The sequence below is a fragment of the Oncorhynchus masou genome, chromosome 6 (assembly GCF_036934945.1).
Source record: "Oncorhynchus masou masou isolate Uvic2021 chromosome 6, UVic_Omas_1.1, whole genome shotgun sequence".
Classification (NCBI taxonomy): domain Eukaryota; kingdom Metazoa; phylum Chordata; class Actinopteri; order Salmoniformes; family Salmonidae; genus Oncorhynchus; species Oncorhynchus masou.
In genome coordinates, this window is record NC_088217.1 from 9415010 (window position 1) to 9440405 (window position 25396).

A 25396-nucleotide genomic window follows, 5' to 3' on the forward strand; every position below is an offset into this window, starting at 1 on the left:
CTGCTCCTAGCATGCGTCAGCTCGTCCAGTACTAGCCAGGGTTAAATCACTTATTTCACAGAATGGAACATGCACACATAAAAGTACCAAATAAAAAACTAAACAAATCACACAATCATAATAATCATTTTTTTCTATAAATATCATCCATCTAAATTATGTTATTCCAATGTTCATGTCTTCCCAGATACAAGTGCACATCACTAAGCAGCTACAGAGGCTTTAATGCCCTCATCTTATCTTGCATATTGTTCTGTTTTTACATAGTCATCATCAAGTTATCAATTCTCCTCAGTCAATCCGTGATATAGGGATTAATGTATAAATCATCTAATATTAATATACTATATATAATTATTTAACTACACATAATAATAAACTTGCAAATTTTTTCATCTCCTCTAAAAATATACTTTTCTTTGTACTGTAGTGCGTAACATACTGCCAACTGAACAGAAAATAAACTTTTAATAAACCAACCAACACAAAATAAAGACTTGAGCAGCCTCTAAGACTGCAACGTGACATCTTTGAAATGGCTTGCATTCATCAGCCAGGCAGTTATTCCCAGTTATTATATAGCATAATGGACAATATGCCTTTCTAGTGGCTGAGTGATCTGGCTGTGGCAGTGCACAACTATAAAAGAGGACGACTGTGTAATGAAGCATGACAACACTATTTAAGCCTCTTACTGTCTGTCTGTCGAGGCAATTCCTCCTCCTCGTAAGGAGGAGGAAGTGTGTGTTTATCAAGAGGCGTGATCTGTTCTGATCTCTCTCTCTCTCTCTCTCTCCTCTCTCTCTCTCGCTCTCCCTCTCTCCCTCTTTCTCCCTCTCTCTCCCTCTCTCTCTCGCTCTCCCTCCCTCTCTCTCTCTCTCCCTCTCTCTCTCTCTCTCTCTCTCTCAGCTAGTTGCATCGCTGAGTTTATAATTATTTTTAAACCAATACCACTTTAGTGCCCTATAAAAGGTAAGTTAATTAATAAACAATCATAATATAAAGACTACCACACCTCAACAATAATACTAATCTATCCGAAGCCCAATACAACCCAAAAGTCTACTTAACCCATCTTCATTTCTTCATACAATACAAGTGTGAGTAGAATAACACTAGTGGGTTTGGGTGCTGCTAAGTGCTAAAGTGCTGCTTCTCTAAAACTGAAAAAGGTCATAGGTCATGGTCTAGCAAGCTTTACTCTTATCACAGCTTTGCTTCAATTAACTAAATTAATTAAATGTCTGGTAATTGGTTCATAAATCCATGTTTTCCCTTTGTGCAATGATTTGGAACCTGCATGTGGACCTGAACTATCAATAAATTAGAATTACTGTACAGATTCAAATGTTACCAAAATGTCTGTGTAAGTAATGCGTGAGACAATTTTTAGAGAAAGGACATTAAAATAAGCACTCAAATGAAAAGACTGAGCCCCATACCACACACACACACACACACACACACACACACACACACACACACACACACACACACACACACACACACACACACACACACACACACACACACACACACGTTGGTTGTTTAGCAACAAAAGCGATTTGTGCGTAACTATGGGGCAAAACAGACGGGGTTGGCTTAAATTGTTAACAACATGTAAACTACAGTGAGCTCCAAAAGAATTAGGGGTGTGACATTTGTTGTTGTTGTTTTGGTTCTGTACTCCAGCACTTTGGATTTAAAATGATACAATGACCATGAGGTTAAAGTGCAGACTGTCAGCTTTAAATTGAGGGTATTTTCATCCATATCGGTTGAACCGTTTTACAAATTACAGCAGTTTTTGTACATAGTTCCCCCCCCATTTTAGTGGACCGAAAGTATTGGGACAAATTCACTTATATGTGTATTGATTGAAGTAGTCCAAAGTTTAATATTCGTATAGAAATGAATGGTAAATGATGTATTGTGTCATTTTGGAGTCACACATTGTAAATAAGAATAGATTGTTTCTAAACACTTCTATATTCATGTGGATGTTACCATAATTATGAACAGTCCTGAATTAATCTAGAATTTGATCTTTATTTAACCTTTATTTAATTAGGCAAATCAGTTAAGAGCACATTCTTATTTTGCTGGCACCAAAATAAAAAAATAAAACAAATATCAACAGGAGACGGCCTGTGATCAGACCATCATCTAATAGGCCTTCATAGAACTCTTGCAGGATTTCCACGTGGATGGGGATATTGGTAATTTAATCAAAGTCTATTGGATGACAATTTGTTCTTAACTATGACAAAATAATTAATTATTGACTATTTTCTGCACAACATTTTTTATTTAAATTGTATTTTATTTAACCTTGATTTAACAAGGCAAGTCAGTTAAGAACAAATTCTTATTTTACAATCACCATTACAATAACAGGGGAGGTTAGGCGGGTGTGGTGGTGGTGGTGGGTGGGTGATATTTGTGCATCTGTAACTTTCTCACTTATCATTATTCACGATTCATTCAGGATTATCCGTAATCATGGTCGAATCCACATTAATGTAGAAGTGTTTAGAAACATATTCTATTCTTATTTACAATAAAACACAACATATTATTTACCATTCATTTATATTGGGCACAAAATAATCTGAAACACAACCAAAACAAACAGCTGATGCATTCAGCAAATTTGTCACAAGCTTGATGTAACCATTGTGTGCTAGGAATATGGGACGAAATACTGAACTTGTTACTACTTTAATAAATATATGTGAATTTGTCCCAATACTTTCAGTCCCTTAAAATGGGGAGATTGTGTACATTGAGTGCTGTAAGCACGGTTTACTTTAACCTCATAGTCATTGTATTATTTTAAATTCAAAGTGCTGGACCACAGAGCCAAAACAACAAAAAACGTGTCACTGTCCCAATGGGCATGCCTCGACCAACCATGCCTCGACCAACCAAGTGCCAGTTCAGGAGAATGTAACATTACAGAACATTCAGATAGAAATATATTTAATGTAGAACATATATGATTGTCTGTCAGAAAGAATAAGGGGAAATCATGTGTGTCCGCTCTATCTAATCTATTTCTATCTGGAACGTTCAGAATGTTTCACATCACTGTCTGAATACGCCCCCAGGCCTCCTCTTCACTCTTCGGCGATGCCGTGCTCCCACGCCACTTTGGCCTGCTCTTCCTTAGAGGTGATGAGAGGCTGAGAGATCTTGCGTGGCATGGGCATAGGCCTGGCTGGTATACACCCCTCCTCCTCAGGAATACACCCCTCTCTCAGGTGGGGCTTGGGGGGCAGGGCAGGCGGAGGCTGGTGGCGGTAGTGGGGCAGGTTCTGGATGTTAAGGGTATGGGCCTCTGGGAGGACGGGGCTGATTGGAACCACGATATTGGTGATGAGTGGGGTGATCACCCCAGGAGAGGAGTGGCTACGACAGGGAGGGGGCTTGGAGCCATCCAGGATCTCTGACTCAGAGACACTGTAGCGCACAGGCAGGTAGGAACCAGCGGGGGAGTCCATGCCCAGGTCCTCTCCGTCCGTGGCCCAGGTAGAGTGTGCCATGCTGGGGGTGACGGAGACAGTGTCCAGGGCATCTGCTGGGTGTCTGGTTGTTCCGTGGGACTCGGTGGAACATGAATGGCCCATGAAGTTGCTCTCGCTCAGGGAGGAGACGCCGGAGGAGGCGCTACCAGAGAGGGTAGAGTTACTGCCATCCAGGCCGGACTGGGACTGGGGACTGGTGGGCGAGGCAGGTATAGGGTGCAAGGCTGACTGTGGAGGAAAACAATGGGGCAAAGGGTTACTCTTATAGATACATGACAGACATACTGATTTGCATTGCCCATTTGTTGTGTGGAGTAAAAACAAGATGAAAACAACCAAGCACAGATATAAAGCAAACAAAAGCTAAACTCAAAGACCAATGTGTCAAGGAGGTGGTTGATGACGTAGCAGGTTGCAGCGTGGGAGGCACAGCTTGTCCCATGAATTAATCATATAAAATTGAGGATTCGCTGATAACTGCGAAAACAAACATTCTGGATAACATAGAGAACCTTGAACTATTTATGGATCAACATTTTTGGTATGCTCCAATAAGAATCAGATATAATCGAAGCGAACAAGAGAAGAGCTTTCCTCGGGCTCTGAGAGAGAAACTGATGGGAAGCAGCTGTCTAACATTCCAAATGTAACATTGTAGGGGAAGGTTTTTATAACTTACAAGTATGAGCGAGAAGTTTAAAACAACTGGATATATTGCCTGCGCTAAAGGGGAAGGTTGAGGCCTTAAAAACAGGAATGGATTACAGTAATAAAATGGAAGAAATATGAGTGGAAAACACAATATACAGTGCCTTGCGAAAGTATTCGGCCCCCTTGAACTTTGCGACCTTTTGACACATTTCAGGCTTCAAACATAAAGATATAAAACTGTATTTTTTTGTGAAGAATCAACAACAAGTGGGACACAATCATGAAGTGGAACGACATTTATTGGATATTTCAAACTTTTTTAACAAATAAAAAACTGAAAAATTGGGCGTGCAAAATTATTCAGCCCCCTTAAGTTAATACTTTGTAGCGCCACCTTTTGCTGTGATTACAGCTGTAAGTCGCTTGGGTTATGTCTCTATCAGTTTTGCACATCGAGAGACTGAAATATTTTCCATTCCTCCTTGCAAAACAGCTCGAGCTCAGTGAGTTTGGATAGAGAGCATTTGTGAACAGCAGTTTTCAGTTCTTTCCACAGATTCTCGATTGGATTCAGGTCTGGACTTTGACATTCTAACACCTGGATATGTTTATTTTTGAACCATTCCATTGTAGATTTTGCTTTATGTTTTGGATCATTGTCTTGTTGGAAGACAAATCTCCGTCCCAGTCTCAGGTCTTTTGCAGACTCCATCAGGTTTTCTTCCAGAATGGTCCTGTATTTGGCTCCATCCATCTTCCCATCAATTTTAACCATCTTCCCTGTCCCTGCTGAAGAAAAGCAGGCCCAAACCATGATGCTGCCACCACCATGTTTGACAGTGGAGATGGTGTGTTCAGGGTGATGAGTTGTGTTGCTTTTACGCCAAACATAACGTTTTGCATTGTTGCCAAAAGTTCAATTTTGGTTTCATCTGACCAGAGCACCTTCTTCCACATGTTTGGTGTGTCTCCCAGGTGGCTTGTGGCAAACTTTAAACAACACTTTTTATGGATATCTTTAAGAAATGGCTTTCTTCTTGCCACTCTTCCATAAAGGCCAGATTTGTGCAATATACGACTCATTGTTGTCCTATGGACAGAGTCTCCCACCTCAGCTGTAGATCTCTGCAGTTCATCCAGAGTGATCATGGGCCTCTTGGCTGCATCTCTGATCAGTCCTCTCCTTGTATGAGCTGAAAGTTTAGAGGGACGGCCAGGTCTTGGTAGATTTGCAGTGGTCTGATACTCCTTCCATTTCAATATTATCGCTTGCACAGTGCTCCTTGGGATGTTTAAAGCTTGGGAAATCTTTTTGTATCCAAATCCGGCTTTAAACTTCTTCACAACAGTATCTCGGAGCTGCCTGGTGTGTTCCTTGTTCTTTATGATGCTCTCTGCGCTTTTAACGGACCTGTGAGACTATCACAGTGCAGGTGCATTTATACGGAGACTTGATTACACACAGGTGGATTGTATTTATCATCATTAGTCATTTAGGTCAACATTGGATCATTCAGAGATCCTCACTGAACTTCTGGAGAGAGTTTGCTGCACTGAAAGTAAAGGGGCTGAATAATTTTGCACGCCCAATGTTTCAGTTTTTGATTTCTTAAAAAAGTTTGAAATATCCAATAAATGTCGTTCCACTTCATGATTGTGTCCCACTTGTTGTTGATTCTTCACAAAAAAATACAGTTTTATATCTTTATGTTTGAAGCCTGAAATGTGTCAAAAGGTCTCAAAGTTCAAGGGGACCGAATACTTTCGCAAGGCACTGTATGTGGAAAACAAGATATAAAAAAACTACAGAGGACTCCCTAAAAAAATACCGCGGACTCCCTAAAAAAACTACAGAGGACTCCCTAAAAAAACTACCACGAACTCCCTAAAAAAACTACCGCGGACTCCCTAAAAAACAATGAAAGCCAAATGACTTGTTCTAAACTGCAGATGTATGGAGAATAATATTGTTATAATGGGAATAATGGAGGAGAAAAACTAAAATAGACAACGGAGGAAAAAGTCAAGGTGTTCATGAAACGTAATCTCAAAATGACGGACGAGCAGGTGGAAACAATTGATTTTCAAAGGGCTCACTGTTTCAGTGGCAGAGCGGAGGGAAGGTCCTGTCCGATCGTAGCTATGCTAACTCACAACAACATGAAAATGGTCTTGTTACAACAGGATAGGGATCTGAAGCCTCCAGTCTCAGCCTCCAGTATTTATGCTGCAGTAGTTTATGTGTCGGGGGGCTAGGGTCAGTTTGTTATATCTGGAGTACTTCTCCTGTCCTATTCGGTGTCCTGTGTGCATTTAAGTGTGCTCTCTCTAATTCTCTCTTTCTCTCTCTCTCTCGGAGGACCTGAGCCCTTGAACCATGCCTCAGGACTACCTGACATGATGACTCCTTGCTGTCCCCAGTCCACCTGGCCGTGCTGCTGCTCCAGTTTCAACTGTTCTGCATTATTATTATTGGACCATGCTGGTCATTTATGAACATTTGAACATCTTGGCCATGTTCTGTTATAATCTCCACCCGGCATAGCCAGAAGAGGACTGGCCACCCCACATAGTCTGGTTCCTCTCTAGGTTTCTTCCTAGGTTTTGGCCTTTCTAGGGAGTTTTTCCTAGCCACCGTGCTTCTACACCTGCATTGGTTGCTGTTTGGGGTTTTAGGCTGGGTTTCTGTAGAGCACTTTGAGATATCAGCTGATGTACGAAGGGCTATATAAATACATTTGATTTGATTTGATTTTGATTTGAAGAACACCCTGCTCTCCAATAATGAACAATATCTCCATGAAATAGTACAGATGACATGCCCAGTACCCCACTTTCAAAAGGCTCCCAGGCAGAGAAGCAGAATGTTCGTCTAGTGGTCTAAGATTACAACGTGGGAGAATGCCAAGTGTGTGCAAAGCTGTCAACAAGGCAAAGGGTGGCTTCTTTGAAGAAACTAAAATATATTTTGATTTGTTGATGTCACGCCCTGGTCTTAGTATTTTGTGTTTTCTTTATCTATTTGGTCAGGCCAGGGTGTGACATGGGTTTTTGTATGTGGTGTGTTTTGTCTTGGGGTTTTTTCACAGGTATTGGGATTGTAGCTTAGTGGGGTGTTCTAGGTTAGTCTATGGCTGTCTGAAGTGGTTCTCAATCAGAGGCAGGTGTTTATCGTTGTCCCTGATTAGGAACCATATTTAGGCAGCCATATTCTTTGAGTGTTTGGTGGGTGATTGTCCTTATTTCTGTTGTGTGTTAGTTTGCACCAGTTTAGGCTGTTTCGGGTTTCGTGTTACGTTTGTTGTTTTTCGTATTGACTTGTGTTTTTCCTTGTTTCATTAAAATATGAATCACAATAGCCACGCCGCATTTTGGTCCGACTCTCTTTCACTAGAAATCTGTGACAGTTGAACATTTTTTTTTTTGGTTACTACTTGATTCCATATGTGTTATTTCATAGTTTTGATGTCTTCACTATTATTCTACAATGTAGAAAATAATAGAAATATAGAAAAACCCTGGAATGTGTAGATGTGCCCAAACTTTTGACTGGTATTGTATATGTAAAATGGTGGATGGGTTCATAAAAATAAATAAAAAGACGAATGTGTCAAAATACACAATCACACATACAATACATTCCATACACAGTCACATATACAATACATTCCATACACAATCACACATACAATACGCAATCACACATACAATACATACACAGTCACACATACAATACAATACATACACAGTCACACATACAATACAATACATACACAGTCACACATACAATACATTACATACACAATCACACATACAATACACAATCACACATACAATACATTCCATACACAATCACACATTCCATACACAATCACACATACAATACACAATCACACATACAATACATTACATACACAGTCACACATACAATACATTACATACACAGTCACACATACAATACATTCCATACACAATCACACATACAATACATTACATACACAGTCACACATACAATACATTACATACACAGTCACACACGGAGCAACAAGCATCTCTACAGTTTTACAATACTCTACAGCCTAGTGTCCCGTTAGCCCTGCTCACTGATACTGAAGGTCTGAGAGGTGACTGGAGTAGAGGGGGGAACAGACCAGGCCAGACAAAACAGGACCAGACAAAACGGGGCCAGACAAAACTGGAACAGGACAAAACTGGGCCAGATATGGGTTCAAATACTATATGGGAAATATGCTTTATCTGTGCTTGATTGAGACCAAAACTCATTAAAAAAAATGGTTAAACTTTATTTACACCAAAGAAAACAAGTGATAAACAACAATACAGATAGAAACACATACTGATAATAGAAAGGATGTGTAGGTTGGAAGCCCGAGGGCTGATATGAAAACTATACACACTACATGAGTAAGAGACCAAAACTGAAAACATTTGGCAATCTCAAACTTCAGTCAGGCTAAAGCAAAATCCTCAAAAGGTTTTGAATATAGTACTTGAACCCAGGTCTGGACTGAACAGGTCAGGACGGGAGGCTACACTAGGCCAGGGCGGGTCAGGGAGGAGGGTACCTTTCGTAAAGAGGAGCGCGCAGGGAGAGCTGGAGGGAGGTCGCTGTTCTGGTGGTGGAAAGCATCAAAGTGCATGGAGAAGTGTCCTATAGAGGGAGACACACAGCAGGACAGAACAACGGATTGGTTGGTTGGAAAAATACAGAAATAACCATAGAGAGAGGGGGGTGGGGTGGTGGTGGTGGGGATAGGATCAGGGTTGATGGGTAGATGGTGGGGATAGGATCAGGGTTGGGGGGTAGATGGTGGGGATAGGATCAGGGTTGGGGGTAGATGGTAGCGATAGGATCAGGGTTGGGGGTAGATGGTAGCGATAGGATCAGGGTTGGGGGTAGATGGTAGCGATAGGATCAGGGTTGGGGGGTAGATGGTAGGGATAGGATCAGGGTTGGTGGGTAGATGGTAGCGATAGGATCAGGGTTGGGGGGTAGATGGTAGGGATAGGATCAGGGTTGGGGGGTAGATGGTGGGGATAGGATCAGGGTTGGGGGGTAGATGGTAGCGATAGGATCAGGGTTGGGGGTAGATGGTGGGGATAGGATCAGGGTTGGGGGGTAGATGGTACCGATAGGATCAGGGTTGGGGGTAGATGGTAGGGATAGGATCAGGGTTGGGGGGTAGATGGTAGCGATAGGATCAGGGTTGGGGGGTAGATGGTAGCGATAGGATCAGGGTTGGGGGGTAGATGGTAGGGATAGGATCAGGATTGGGGGGTAGATGGTGGGGATAGGATTAGGGTTGGGGGGTAGATGGTGGGGATAGGATCAGGGTTGGGGGTAGATGGTGGGGATAGGATCAGTGTTGGGGGGTAGATGGTGGGGATAGGATCAGTGTTGGGGGGTAGATGGTGGGGATAGGATCAGGGTTGGGGGGTAGATGGTGGGGATAGGATCAGGGTTGATGGTGGGGATAGGATCAGGGTTGGGGGGTAGATGGTAGCGATAGGATCAGGGTTGGGGGGTAGATGGTAGCAATAGGATCAGGGTTGGGGGGTAGATGGTAGCGATAGGATCAGGGTTGGGGGGTAGATGGTGGGGATAGGATCAGGGTTGATGGGTAGATGGTGGGGATAGGATCAGGGTTGGGGGGTAGATGGTGGGGATAGGATCAGGGTTGGGGGGTAGATGGTAGCGATAGGATCAGGTAGGATCAGGATTGGTGGGTAGATGGTGGGGATAGGATCAGGGTTGATGGGTAGATGGTGGGGATAGGATCAGGGTTGGGGGGTAGATGGTAGCGATAGGATCAGGGTTGGGGGGTAGATGGTGGGGATAGGATCAGGGTTGGGGGGTAGATGGTAGCGATAGGATCAGGTAGGATCAGGATTGGTGGGTAGATGGTGGGGATAGGATCAGGGTTGGGGGGTAGATGGTGGTGATAGGATCAGGGTTGGGGGTAGATGGTAGCGATAGGATCAGGGTTGGGGGGTAGATGGTGGGGATAGGATCAGGGTTGGGGGGTAGATGGTAGCGATAGGATCAGGGTTGGGGGGTAGATGGTGGGGATAGGATCAGGGTTGGGGGTAGATGGTGGGGATAGGATCAGGGTTGGGGGTAGATGGTGGGGATAGGATCAGGGTTGGGGGGTAGATGGTGGGGATAGGATCAGGGTTGGGGGGTAGATGGTGGGGATAGGATCAGGTAGGATCAGGGTTGGGGGTAGATGGTGGGGATAGGATCAGGGTTGGGGGGTAGATGGTGGGGATAGGATCAGGGTTGGGGGTAGATGGTGGGGATAGGATCAGGGTTGGGGGTAGATGGTGGGGATAGGATCAGGGTTGATGGGTAGATGGTGGGGATAGGATCAGGGTTGGGGGTAGATGGTGGGGATAGGATCAGGGTTGGGGGGGTAGATGGTGGGGATAGGATCAGGGTTGGGGGGTAGATGGTGGGGATAGGATCAGGGTTGATGGGTAGATGGTGGGGATAGGATCAGGGTTGGGGGGTAGATGGTGGGGATAGGATCAGGGTTGATGGGTAGATGGTGGGGATAGGATCAGGGTTGGGGGGTAGATGGTGGGGATAGGATCAGGGTTGGGAGGGTAGATGGTGGGGATAGGATCAGGGTTGATGGGTAGATGGTGGGGATAGGATCAGGGTTGGGGGTAGATGGTGGGGATAGGATCAGGGTTGGGGGTAGATGGTGGGGATAGGATCAGGGTTGGGGGGTAGATGGTGGGGATAGGATCAGGGTTGGGGGGTAGATGGTGGGGATAGGATCAGGGTTGATGGGTAGATGGTGGGGATAGGATCAGGGTTGGGGGGTAGATGGTGGGGATAGGATCAGGGTTGGGGGGGTAGATGGTGGGGATAGGATCAGGGTTGGGGGGTAGATGGTGGGGATAGGATCAGGGTTGATGGGTAGATGGTGGGGATAGGATCGGGGTTGGGGGGTAAGATGGTGGGGATAGGAACGGGGTTGGGGGGTAGATGGTGGGGAAAGGATCAGGGTTGGGGGTAGATGGTGGGGATAGGATCAGGGTTGGGGGTAGATGGTGGGGATAGGATCAGGGTTGGGGGGTAGATGGTGGGGATAGGATCAGGGTTGGGGGTAGATGGTGGGGATAGGATCAGGGTTGGGGGGTAGATGGTGGGGATAGGATCAGGGTTGGGGGGTAGATGGTGGGGATAGGATCAGGGTTGGGGGGTAGATGGTGGGGATAGGATCAGGGTTGGGGGGTAAATGGTGGGGATAGGATCAGGGTTGGGGGGTAGATGGTGGGGATAGGATCAGGGTTGATGGGTAGATGGTGGGGATAGGATCAGGGTTGGGGGGTAGATGGTGGGGATAGGATCAGGGTTGGGGGGTAGATGGTAGCGATAGGATCAGGGTTGGGGGGTAGATGGTGGGGATAGGATCAGGGTTGGGGGGTAGATGGTAGCGATAGGATCAGGTAGGATCAGGATTGGTGGGTAGATGGTGGGGATAGGATCAGGGTTGGGGGGTAGATGGTGGGGATAGGATCAGGGTTGGGGGGGTAGATGGTAGCGATAGGATCAGGGTTGGGGGGTAGATGGTGGGGATAGGATCAGGGTTGGGCGGTAGATGGTGGGGATAGGATCAGGGTTGGGGGGTAGATGGTGGGGATAGGATCAGGGTTGGGGGGTAGATGGTGGGGATAGGATCAGGGTTGATGGGTAGATGGTGGGGATAGGATCAGGGTTGGGGGGTAGATGGTGGGGATAGGATCAGGGTTGGGGGGTAGATGGTGGGGATAGGATCAGGGTTGGGGGTAGATGGTGGGGATAGGATCAGGGTTGATGGGTAGATGGTGGGGATAGGATCGGGGTTGGGGGGGTAGATGGTGGGGATAGGATCGGGGTTGGGGGGTAGATGGTGGGGATAGGATCAGGGTTGGGGGGTAGATGGTGGGGATAGGATCAGGGTTGGGGGGTAGATGGTGGGGATAGGATCAGGGTTGGGGGTAGATGGTGGGGATAGGATCAGTGTTGGGGGGTAGATGGTAGCGATAGGATCAGGTAGGATCAGGATTGGTGGGGTAGATGGTGGGGATAGGATCAGGGTTGGGGGGTAGATGGTGGGGATAGGATCAGGGTTGGGGGGTAGATGGTAGCGACAGGATCAGGGTTGGGGGGTAGATGGTGGGGATAGGATCAGTGTTGGGGGGTAGATGGTAGCGATAGGATCAGGTAGGATCAGGATTGGTGGATAGATGGTGGGGATAGGATCAGGGTTGGGGGGTAGATGGTGGGGATAGGATCAGGGTTGGGGGTAGATGGTGGGGATAGGATCAGGTAGGATCAGGGTTGGGGGGTAGATGGTGGGGATAGGATCAGGGTTGGGGGGTAGATGGTGGGGATAGGATCAGGTAGGATCAGGGTTGGGGGGTAGATGGTGGGGATAGGATCAGGGTTGGGGGGTAGATGGTGGGGATAGGATCAGGTAGGATCAGGGTTGGGGGGTAGATGGTGGGGATAGGATCAGGGTTGGGGGGTAGATGGTGGGGATAGCATCAGGGTTGGGGGTAGATGGTGGGGATAGGATCAGGGTTGGGGGGTAGATGGTGGGGATAGGATCAGGTAGGATCAGGGTTGGGGGTAGATGGTGGGGATAGGATCAGGGTTGGGGGGTAGATGGTGGGGATAGGATCAGGTAGGATCAGGGTTGGGGGGTAGATGGTAGCGATAGGATCAGGGTTGGGGGGTAGATGTTAGCGATGGGATCAGGGTTGGGGGGTAGATGGTGGGGATAGGATCAGGGTTGGGGGGTAGATGGTGGGGATAGGATCAGGGTTGGGGGGTAGATGGTAGCGATAGGATCAGGGTTGAGGGGTAGATGTTAGGGATAGGATCAGGGTTGGGGGGTAGATGGTGGGGATAGGATCAGGGTTGGGGGGTAGATGGTGGGGATAGAATCAGGTAGGATCAGGGTTAGAGGGTAGATGGTGGGGATAGGATCAGGGTTGGTGGGTAGATGGTAGCGATAGGATCAGGGTTGGTGGGTAGATGGTGGGAATAGAATCAGGTAGGACATGTGCATAGCGTTTAAATAGACTAATTATGCTAAATTAGCATTGTTGGCTAATTCACTTGCCGCTCATCATCAGCATCTACCAACCTTGCTGTACTACTGGACAGGATGAAACAGGACTGGTTGTCTATAAACGGTCATACAGGGATAAAGGAGAGCTACACTGACACTGAGATCAACGTTGGAAAGGGGTACAGTTGAATAACTCCTTGAGGATCGATTGGAATCAGATGTTCCCATAAAACAAACAAAAATGCCACCAAATTGCACTAAACTGCACCACCAACGCCAACCAGGGTTGGAGTCAATTGAATTCAATTGAATTCCGTTTAAATTCAATTCAAAACCATTTAAATTAATTTCAATTCCATTTAAATTCAATTCAAAACCATTTAAATTCAATTCAATTCCATTTAAATTCAATTCAATTCCATTTAAATTCAATTCAATTCCATTTAAATTCAATTCAATTCCATTTAAATTCAATTCAATTCCATTTAAATTCAGGAAGTACACTGACATTACAGTTGCAGTGGAATTGAAACAATATGCAATATTGTAAAGTGGCTGTTCCACTGGATGTCAGAAGGTGAATTCACCAATTTGTAAGTCGCTCTGGATAAGAGCGTCTGCTAAATGACTTAAATGTAAATGTAATATGCACCTGTGAGTGCTTTAAATATATATATATATATATATATATATATATATATATATATATATATATATATATATATATATATATATTTCTCCATTAATTTACCAGGTAAGTTGACTGAGAACACATTCTCATTTACAGCAACGACCTGGGGAATAGTTACAGGGGAGAGGAGGGGGATGAATGAGCCAATTGTAAACTGGGGATTATTAGGTGACTGTGATGGTTTGAGGGCCAGATTGGGAATTTAGCCAGGACACCGGGGTTAACACCCCTACTCTTACGATAAGTGCCATGGGATCTTTAATGACCTCAGAGAGGCATTGTGCTGATCACAAAGGTCATGTCATGGTTAACAACAGATGATTGTGGTTACCATGACATCACATACAGTAAATTACCACTTATACACAAACCAATTCTGACCCCAAAAAACACTGGACCATATTCCCAACATTAAGAAATAGTGGGAATACAATACATGATCAAAAGTATGTGGACACCGGAGCGTCGAACATCTCATTTCAAAATCATGGTCATTAATATAGAGTTGGTCCCCCCTTTTCTGCTATAATAGCCTCAACTCTTCTGGGAAGGCTTTCCACTAGATGTTGGAACATTGCTGCTATAACAGCATCCACTCTACTGTGAAGGCTTTCCACTAGATGGTGGAACATTGCTGCTATAAGAGCCTCTCCTCTTCTTGGAAGGCTTTCCACTAGATGGTGGAACATTGCTGCAGGGACTTGCTTCCATTCAGCCACAAAAGCATTAGTGAGGTCGGGCAAGGATGTTGGGCGATTAGGCCTGGCTCGCAGTCGGCATTTCAATTAATCCCAAAGGTGTTTGGTGGGGTTGAGGTCAGGGCTTCGTGCAGGCCAGTCAAGTTCTTCCACACCGATCTCGACAAACCATTTCTGTATGGACCTCGCTTTGTGCACGGGGGCATTATCATGCTGAAACAGGACATTTTTCCCACACTGTTCACACAAAGTTGGAACCCTAGAATGTATGCTGTAGCATTAAGATTTCCCTTCACTGGAACTAGGGGGCCTAGATGAACCATGAAAAACAGATCCAAATCATTAATCCTCCTCCACCAAACTTTACAGTTGGCACTCTGCATTGGGGCAGGTAGCATTCTCCTGGCATCCAGCCAAATCCAGATTTGTCCGTCGGACTGCAGATGGCGAAGCATGATTGATCACTCAAGATAACACGTTTCCACTGCTCCAGAGTCTTGGCATTGCACATGGTGATCTCAGGCTTGTGTGCAGCTGCTCGGCCATGGAAACCAATTTCATGTAGTTCCCGGCGAACAGCTCTTGTAGTGAGTGTTGCAAACGAGGACAGATAATTATTACACGCTACGTGTTCTGTGAGCTTGTGTGGCCTACCACTTTGCGGCTGATGTTGCACCTAGTCGTTTCCACTTCACAATACCAGTACTTACAATTGACAGTAGCAGCTCGAGCAGGGTAGAAATTTGACAAACTGACTTGTTGGAAAGGTGACATCATATCTCATGACGGTGCCACGTTGAAAGTCAACGAGCTCTTCAGTACTGGCAATTCTATGGCCAATGTTTGTCTATGGAGATTGCATGGCGGTGTGCTCGATTTTATACACCTGTCAGCAACGGGTGGTGGCTGAAATAGCGAAAATCCACTAATTTGACAGGGTGTCTTTTGTACTTTTGTATGCATAGCGATGATTGAAAAATATCTCAACAACCCTTTCATTAGTGTTCTGCCCCAGTGTAACTATATAATGGGTGTTGAATAAAGATATGCCGTGTGATGTGTGTAATTTCCTTCTTTATTCCAGTGTTTGTTGTTATCTATAGGGGTCTGGCATGCCAACGTAAGGCACAACACAACGCAAAAACACTCGACTGTATTCTGATAGAGATCAGTTGTTGGTCGAACCATCTGCCATCTGACCATGGGATGTGGTTCACCAAAAACCCCTCTGCTGCACATGTATTGTACTCACCGTGGGGCAGGCTGCGGGGCGGGACAGGCGGGGCCATCACACTCCCAACGTGGGCGGACAGGAACGGCAACACCTCTCTGGTACCACTGTCCAGACTCCAGCTGCTAGGAGTGGTCAGGACTGGAGAGGGAGAGAGGTTATGTCTATACTCCACTCTACTGTTCATACTAACAGTAAGTTGCTAGGAGTGGTCAGGACTGGAGAGGGAGAGAGGTTATGTCTATACTCCACTCTACTGTTCATACTAACAGTAAGTTACTAGGAGTGGTCAGGACTGGAGAGGGAGAGAGGTTATGTCTATACTCCACTCTACTGTTCATACTAACAGTAAGTTACTAGGAGTGGTCAGGACTGGAGAGGGAGAGAGGTTATGTCTATACTCCACTCTACTGTTCATACTAACAGTAAGTTACTAGGAGTGGTCAGGACTGGAGAGGGAGAGAGGTAATGTCTATACTCCACTCTACTGTTCATACTAACAGTAAGTTACTAGGAGTGGTCAGGACCAGAGAGGGAGAGAGGTTATGTCTATACTCCACTCTACTGTTCATACTAACAGTAAGTTACTAGGAGTGGTCAGGACTAGAGGGGACAGACCAGATATTAACACAACCTCTCTACTCTACACTCAGCAACAGTTCATTTGGCTATCTGATTCACAAGGTGTTTAATGTTTAATTAATGTAATAGTACCTTCAGTATTGGCAGATTCGTCATCATGAAGATTATCAGTGTAATCAACATCATCATCACTATAATCAACTTAATCATCATTACTGTTTTGATTTTTGCATGATTTAAGAAAGCAATGTTAGTTATATTAGTGTGGTCAATGTACTGAATTTGGGGGGGGGGTTCATATGTATCGTTCAAATGGTTTATGTTACCTTACAGGAACAACCAATTACACATCAGTATACCACACTAAGGGAGAACGACCAATTACACATCAGTATACCACACTAAGGGAGAACAACCAATTACACATCAGTATACCACACTAAGGGAGAACGACCAATTACACATCAGTATACCACACTAAGGGAGAACAACCAATTACACATCAGTATACCACACTAAGGGAGAACGACCAATTACACATCAGTATACCACACTAAGGGAGAACAACCAATTACACATCAGTATACCACACTAAGGGAGAACAACCAATTACACATCAGTATACCACACTAAGGGAGAACGACCAATTACACATCAGTATACCACACCGTAAGAGAGAACAACCAATTACACATCAGTATACCACACTAAGGGAGAAATGTACAAGAAAAGGGCTTTAGTTATAACAACAGGCTGGTGCTGACTGACGAAGCAGTTCACTACTAATGATCCACAGTGGGACATCTAAAGACAGAAGATGAAGTGGATTTTAAACTAGCTGAAGTATTAGGAGGATCTGTGAACGGACCACTAACTGGCTGAACAGATAAAACAGTGTACTAGCTTATGTTCTCAATGGGATTGAAAAAGACCAAAAACACGGGGTAAATTAGGACAGACTTCCAACCTTTTAACATACTGAGTCCAGGCAAAACAAGCTGTACTGGCCTGGTTACATATCCACCATACAGTAGTGAAAATACAGTTTGGGCATGGAGAACAGTATAGTTTGGGCATGGAGAACAGTATAGTTTGGGCATGGAGAACAGTATAGTTTGGGCATGGAGAACAGTATAGTTTGGGCATGGAGAACAGTATAGTTTGGGCATGGAGAACAGTATAGTTTGGGCATGGAGAACAGTATAGTTTGGGAGAACAGTATAGTTTGGGCATGGAGAACAGTATAGTTTGGGAGAACAGTATAGTTTGGGCATGGAGAACAGTATAGTTTGGGCATGGAGAACAGTATAGTTTGGGCATGGAGAACAGTATAGTTTGGGCATGGTGAACAGTATAGTTTGGGCATGGAGAACAGTATAGTTTGGGCATGGAGAACAGTATAGTTTGGGCATGGAGAACAGTATAGTTTGGGAGAACAGTATAGTTTGGGAGAACAGTATAGTTTGGGCATGGTGAACAGTATAGTTTGGGCATGGTGAACAGTATAGTTTGGGCATGGAGAACAGTATAGTTTGGGCATGGAGAACAGTATAGTTTGGGCATGGAGAACAGTATAGTTTGGGCATGGTGAACAGTATAGTTTGGGCATGGTGAACAGTATAGTTTGGGCATGGTGAACAGTATAGTTTGGGCATGGAGAACAGTATAGTTTGGGCATGGCGAACAGTATAGTTTGGGCATGGCGAACAGTATAGTTTGGGCATGGAGAACAGTATAGTTTGGGCATGGAGAACAGTATAGTTTGGGCATGGAGAACAGTATAGTTTGGGCATGGAGAACAGTATAGTTTGGGCATGGAGAACAGTATAGTTTGGGCATGGTGAACAGTATAGTTTGGGCATGGTGAACAGTATAGTTTGGGCATGGAGAACAGTATAGTTTGGGCATGGCGAACAGTATAGTTTGGGCATGGCGAACAGTATAGTTTGGGCATGGCGAACAGTATAGTTTGGGCATGGAGAACAGTATAGTTTGGGCATGGAGAACAGTATAGTTTGGGCATGGAGAACAGTATAGTTTGGGCATGGAGAACAGTATAGTTTGGGCATGGTGAACAGTATAGTTTGGGTGAACAGTATAGTTTGGGAGAACAGTATAGTTTGGGCATGGAGAACAGTATAGTTTGGGAGAACAGTATAGTTTGGGCATGGAGAACAGTATAGTTTGGGCATGGTGGACAGTATAGTTTGGGCATGGCGAACAGTATAGTTTGGGCATGGCGAACAGTATAGTTTGGGCATGGCGAACAGTATAGTTTGGGCATGGAGAACAGTATAGTTTGGGCATGGAGAACAGTATAGTTTGGGCATGGTGAACAGTATAGTTTGGGCATGGAGAACAGTATAGTTTGGGCATGGAGAACAGTATAGTTTGGGCATGGAGAACAGTATAGTTTGGGCATGGAGAACAGTATAGTTTGGGCATGGAGAACAGTATAGTTTGGGCATGGAGAACAGTATAGTTTGGGCATGGAGAACAGTATAGTTTGGGCATGGAGAACAGTATAGTTTGGGCATGGCGAACAGTATAGTTTGGGCATGGAGAACAGTATAGTTTGGGCATGGCGAACAGTATAGTTTGGGCATGGAGAACAGTATAGTTTGGGCATGGAGAACAGTATAGTTTGGGCATGGAGAACAGTATAGTTTGGGCATGGAGAACAGTATAGTTTGGGCATGGAGAACAGTATAGTTTGGGCATGGAGAACAGTATAGTTTGGGCATGGAGAACAGTATAGTTTGGGCATGGAGAACAGTATAGTTTGGGCATGGAGAACAGTATAGTTTGGGCATGGAGAACAGTATAGTTTGGGCATGGAGAACAGTATAGTTTGGGCATGGAGAACAGTATAGATTGGGCATGGAGAACAGTATAGTTTGGGCATGGAGAACAGTATAGTTTGGGCATGGAGAACAGTATAGTTTGGGCATGGAGAACAGTATAGTTTGGGAGAACAGTATAGTTTGGGCATGGAGAACAGTATAGTTTGGGAGAACAGTATAGTTTGGGCATGGAGAACAGTATAGTTTGGGAGAACAGTATAGTTTGGGCATGGAGAACAGTATAGTTTGGGCATGGAGAACAGTATAGTTTGGGCATGGAGAACAGTATAGTTTGGGCATGGTGAACAGTATAGTTTGGGCATGGAGAACAGTATAGTTTGGGCATGGAGAACAGTATAGTTTGGGAGAACAGTATAGTTTGGGCATGGTGAACAGTATAGTTTGGGCATGGAGAACAGTATAGTTTGGGCATGGAGAACAGTATAGTTTGGGCATGGAGAACAGTATAGTTTGGGCATGGTGAACAGTATAGTTTGGGCATGGTGAACAGTATAGTTTGGGCATGGTGAACAGTATAGTTTGGGCATGGAGAACAGTATAGTTTGGGCATGGTGAACAGTATAGTTTGGGCATGGCGAACAGTATAGTTTGGGCATGGAGAACAGTATAGTTTGGGCATGGAGAACAGTATAGTTTGGGCATGGAGAACAGTATAGTTTGGGCATGGAGAACAGTATAGTTTGGGCATGGAGAACAGTATAGTTTGGGCATGGAGAACAGTATAGTTTGGGCATGGAGAACAGTATAGTTTGGGCATGGCGAACAGTATAGTTTGGGCATGGAGAACAGTATAGTTTGGGCATGGTGAACAGTATAGTTTGGGCATGGAGAACAGTATAGTTTGGGCATGGAGAACAGTATAGTTTGGGCATGGAGAACAGTATAGTTTGGGCATGGAGAACAGTATAGTTTGGGCATGGAGAACAGTATAGTTTGGGCATGGAGAACAGTATAGTTTGGGCATGGAGAACAGTATAGTTTGGGCATGGAGAACAGTATAGTTTGGGCATGGAGAACAGTATAGTTTGGGCATGGAGAACAGTATAGTTTGGGCATGGAGAACAGTATAGTTTGGGCATGGTGAACAGTATAGTTTGGGCATGGAGAACAGTATAGTTTGGGCATGGAGAACAGTATAGTTTGGGCATGGTGAACAGTATAGTTTGGGAGAACAGTATAGTTTGGGCATGGAGAACAGTATAGTTTGGGAGAACAGTATAGTTTGGGCATGGAGAACAGTATAGTTTGGGCATGGAGAACAGTATAGTTTGGGCATGGAGAACAGTATAGTTTGGGCATGGAGAACAGTATAGTTTGGGCATGGAGAACAGTATAGTTTGGGCATGGTGAACAGTATAGTTTGGGCATGGAGAACAGTATAGTTTGGGCATGGAGAACAGTATAGTTTGGGCATGGAGAACAGTATAGTTTGGGCATGGAGAACAGTATAGTTTGGGCATGGAGAACAGTATAGTTTGGGCATGGAGAACAGTATAGTTTGGGCATGGAGAACAGTATAGTTTGGGCATGGCGAACAGTATAGTTTGGGCATGGAGAACAGTATAGTTTGGGCATGGTGAACAGTATAGTTTGGGCATGGAGAACAGTATAGTTTGGGCATGGAGAACAGTATAGTTTGGGCATGGAGAACAGTATAGTTTGGGCATGGAGAACAGTATAGTTTGGGCATGGAGAACAGTATAGTTTGGGCATGGAGAACAGTATAGTTTGGGCATGGAGAACAGTATAGTTTGGGCATGGAGAACAGTATAGTTTGGGCATGGAGAACAGTATAGTTTGGGCATGGTGAACAGTATAGTTTGGGCATGGAGAACAGTATAGTTTGGGCATGGAGAACAGTATAGTTTGGGCATGGTGAACAGTATAGTTTGGGAGAACAGTATAGTTTGGGCATGGAGAACAGTATAGTTTGGGAGAACAGTATAGTTTGGGCATGGAGAACAGTATAGTTTGGGCATGGAGAACAGTATAGTTTGGGCATGGAGAACAGTATAGTTTGGGCATGGAGAACAGTATAGTTTGGGCATGGTGAACAGTATAGTTTGGGCATGGAGAACAGTATAGTTTGGGCATGGAGAACAGTATAGTTTGGGCATGGTGAACAGTATAGTTTGGGAGAACAGTATAGTTTGGGCATGGAGAACAGTATAGTTTGGGAGAACAGTATAGTTTGGGCATGGTGGACAGTATAGTTTGGGCATGGTGAACAGTATAGTTTGGGCATGGAGAACAGTATAGTTTGGGCATGGACAACAGTATAGTTTGGGCATGGAGAACAGTATAGTTTGGGCATGGAGAACAGTATAGTTTGGGCATGGACAACAGTATAGTTTGGGCATGGAGAACAGTATAGTTTGGGCATGGAGAACAGTATAGTTTGGGCATGGAGAACAGTATAGTTTGGGAATGGAGAACAGTATAGTTTGGGCATGGAGAACAGTATAGTTTGGGCATGGAGAACAGTATAGTTTGGGCATGGAGAACAGTATAGTTTGGGAGAACAGTATAGTTTGGGCATGGTGAACAATATAGTTTGGGCATGGTGAACAGTATAGTTTGGGCATGGAGAACAGTATAGTTTGGGCATGGCGAACAGTATAGTTTGGGCATGGCGAACAGTATAGTTTGGGCATGGCGAACAGTATAGTTTGGGCATGGAGAACAGTATAGTTTGGGCATGGAGAACAGTATAGTTTGGGCATGGAGAACAGTATAGTTTGGGCATGGAGAACAGTATAGTTTGGGCATGGAGAACAGTATAGTTTGGGCATGGAGAACAGTATAGTTTGGGCATGGAGAACAGTATAGTTTGGGCATGGAGAACAGTATAGTTTGGGCATGGAGAACAGTATAGTTTGGGCATGGAGAACAGTATAGTTTGGGCATGGAGAACAGTATAGTTTGGGCATGGAGAACAGTATAGTTTGGGCATGGAGAACAGAGTGAATCAGGCAATAAAAGGAAAGGTGAAACTGACCATAAGAGACACTACATCAGACTATATAAGACTATAACAGACTATAGGAAACTACAACAAGGAGACTATAACAGACTGTATGAGAATATGGGGCGGCAGGGTAGCCTAGTGGTTAGAGCGTTGGACTAGTAACCGGAAGATTGCAAGTCCAAACACCCGAGCTGACAAGGTACAAATCTGTCGTTCTGCCCCTGAACAGGCAGTTAACCCACTGTTCCTAGGCCGTCATTGAAAATAAGAATCTGTTCTTAACTGACTTGCCTAGTTAAATAAAGGTAAAATATAAAGATAACAGACTATAGGAAACTACAACAGACTCTAGGAGACTATAACAGACTATAACACACTATAAAAGACTGTAACACATTATAACAGACTATAGGAGAGTAAAACACACTATAAAAGACTATAACACACTATAAAAGACTATAACACACTATAAAAGACTATAAAAGACTATAACACACTATAAAAGACTATAACACACTATAAAAGACTGTAACAGACTATAAAAGACTATAACACACTATAAAAGACTGTAACAGACTATAGGAGACTATAACACACTATAATAGACTATAGGAGACTATAACAGACTATATCAGACTATATCAGACTATAGGAGACTAAAACACACTATAAAAGACTATAACACACTATAAAAGACTATAACAGACTATAGGAGACTATAACACACTATAATAGACTATAGGAGACTATAACAGACTATATCAGACTATAGGAGACTAAAACACAATATAGCAGACTATAGCAGACTATAACAGACTATAGGAGACTATAACGACTATAGGACACTATAACGGACTATAGGAGACTATAACAGACTGTAACAGACTATAGGACACTATAACAGACTATACGACACTAACAGACTATAGGAGACTATAATAGACTGTAACAGACTATAGGAGACTATAACAGACTATAACAGACTATAACAGACTATAACAGACAAAAGGAGACTATAACAGACTATAGGAGACTATAACAGACTATAGGAGACTATAACAGACTATAGGAGACTATAACATACTATAACAGACTATAGGAGACTATAACAGACTATAGGAGACTGAAACACACTATAACAGACTGAAAGGCAACATACGGAGATGATAGCTAGGTCTACAGTACCTTTCTCTGCCACAGACAGGTTAGGGTCGCTGCAGGGCTTGCATGGACCAATCACCTGGTGGAACAACGCTCGCTGGAAGTTGGTTGGCTGGAGAAACAGAACAGACATATCAGTCAACCAATAAATGTATAAATCAAATGCATTTATAAAGACTTTAACATCAGCAGTCACAAAGTGCTTGTACAGTAACATGGCCTAAAGCAAAAGAAACAGAGGCCAGGCAATACTACCTAGAGGGAAGAAACCTAGAGAGGAACCAGGCTCAGATAGGAGGCAATACTACCTAGAGGGAAGAAACCTAGAGAGGAACCAGGCTCAGATAGGAGGTAATACTACTTAGAGGGAAGAAACCTAGAGAGGAACCAGGCTCAGATAGGAGGTAATACTACCTAGAGGGAAGAAACCTAGAGAGGAACCAGGCTCAGATAGGAGGTAATACTACCTAGAGAGAAGAAACCTAGAGAGGAACCAGGCTCAGATAGGAGGTAATACTACCTAGAAGGAAGAGACCTAGAGAGGAGCCAGGCTCAGATAGGAGGTAATACTACCTAGAAGGAAGAGACCTAGAGAGGAACCAGGCTCAGATAGGAGGCCCTTCCTCCTCTAGCTGCCACCAGGCAGTATATTATATCATTCCAATAAGAAGATCAGCACCCGTATCCACAAAGCATCTCAAAGTGCTGATCTAGGATCAGGTCCCTCTGTCCAGCGAATCGTATTCATTATGATCTAAAAGGTTAAACTCACCTGAGATCAGCACTCCTACTGTGAGACCAGATTGTGATAGAAGACGATAGGAATGCTGGGTCTACAGTACCTGTACCTGTCCGTTCTCAGTGATGTTGGGGTACATGGCGGAGCTGGGTCTTTCACGGTGAGGAGGCAGCAGCATCAACATCTCACGATTGTTCCGGTATTTCTCCGGCAGCGATGGGGAACCTACCGCGGGGGGGAGGGGGGACACAGAGGAGAACAGAGCATCAAGACAAGACATGAACACTTTTAATTTAATTTTTACCTTTATTTAACCAGGCAAGTCAGTTAAGAACAAATTCTTATTTTCAATGACGGCCTGGGAACAGTGGGTTAACTGCCTGTTCAGGGGCAGAACGACAGATTTGTACCTTGTCAGCTCGGGGGTTTGAACTCGCAACCTTCCGGTAACTAGTCCAACGCTCTAACCACTAGGCTACACTGCCGACCCACTAACAGAGACAGCAACGTCTCAGTTTCCCTGCTCATTGCTAGGGCCCAGAGTTTTTCTTCATTTGCTCAAACCAGATAATCTCAATCATTAGACAGTTATGTATATTCTTCTGTCTATCAAATTATATATACATGAACCTAATTTCCTTCCTCGTGAGGCCAACTCAAGAGTGAAAGTGCCAGTTGGTTTGGAGAGCAAGTCCTTAAGTGGATTCAATGATAAACATCGTGCCATCGTCATCCATAGCGCAAGGAAGCTTACCCTGACCAGCAAAAAACACCAGAGTCAATTAACTATTTAGTAGGCTAGCCTCCAATGTGTATAAATAACCTACCTCTGATGCTGTTGGAGGAGTTGACCATCTGGGAAGGTGCTGAGTGGGTGGAGCTCAGGCTGGAGGAGGAAGGACTTGGCTGAGAGAAGAGAAAAGATACAGGAAATGACCTCGTATTCCTCATGTTATACCTCCCGAAAATAAATCCCCCGAGATACAGGAAATGACCTCGTATTTCTCATTTAATACCTCCCCAAATAAATCTCTGGAAGGTCGAGTAACAGAGCAAAGCAGCAGATGCAGAATTATTGTGGAGTTAACCAGTCAACACTTTTGTCTGGCATTTAAGGCAGAATCCTAATTTGACAAACATGCCTATAACTTCTTAACAACTCTGGTGTCAATCATGAATTGGCAATGAGACATTT

The 25396-nt window shown here is 44.2% G+C and overlaps 1 protein-coding gene across 5 annotated transcripts in view; it reads right to left on the reverse strand.

Annotated features, from left to right (window-relative positions):
- Positions 1 to 25396, reverse strand: part of dock3 (dedicator of cytokinesis 3) — a 442683-nt gene that overhangs the window by 2446 nt on the left and 414841 nt on the right. For 3 of the 5 annotated variants that reach the window (XM_064967497.1, XM_064967498.1, XM_064967495.1), the window contains exons 47-52: positions 25029 to 25107; positions 24305 to 24426; positions 23487 to 23574; positions 15909 to 16028; positions 8765 to 8850; positions 1 to 3755 (exon numbers count right to left, since the gene is read on the reverse strand). The exon at positions 1 to 3755 is cut by the window's left edge and continues 2446 nt beyond it. In XM_064967497.1, the coding sequence (XP_064823569.1) occupies positions 3120 to 3755; positions 8765 to 8850; positions 15909 to 16028; positions 23487 to 23574; positions 24305 to 24426; positions 25029 to 25107 (1131 nt within the window). In that variant the 3' untranslated portion in view covers positions 1 to 3119. The remainder of the gene's footprint in view (positions 3756 to 8764; positions 8851 to 15908; positions 16029 to 23486; positions 23575 to 24304; positions 24427 to 25028; positions 25108 to 25396) is intronic. The other 2 variants (XM_064967500.1, XM_064967496.1) reach the window with 1 other exon arrangement.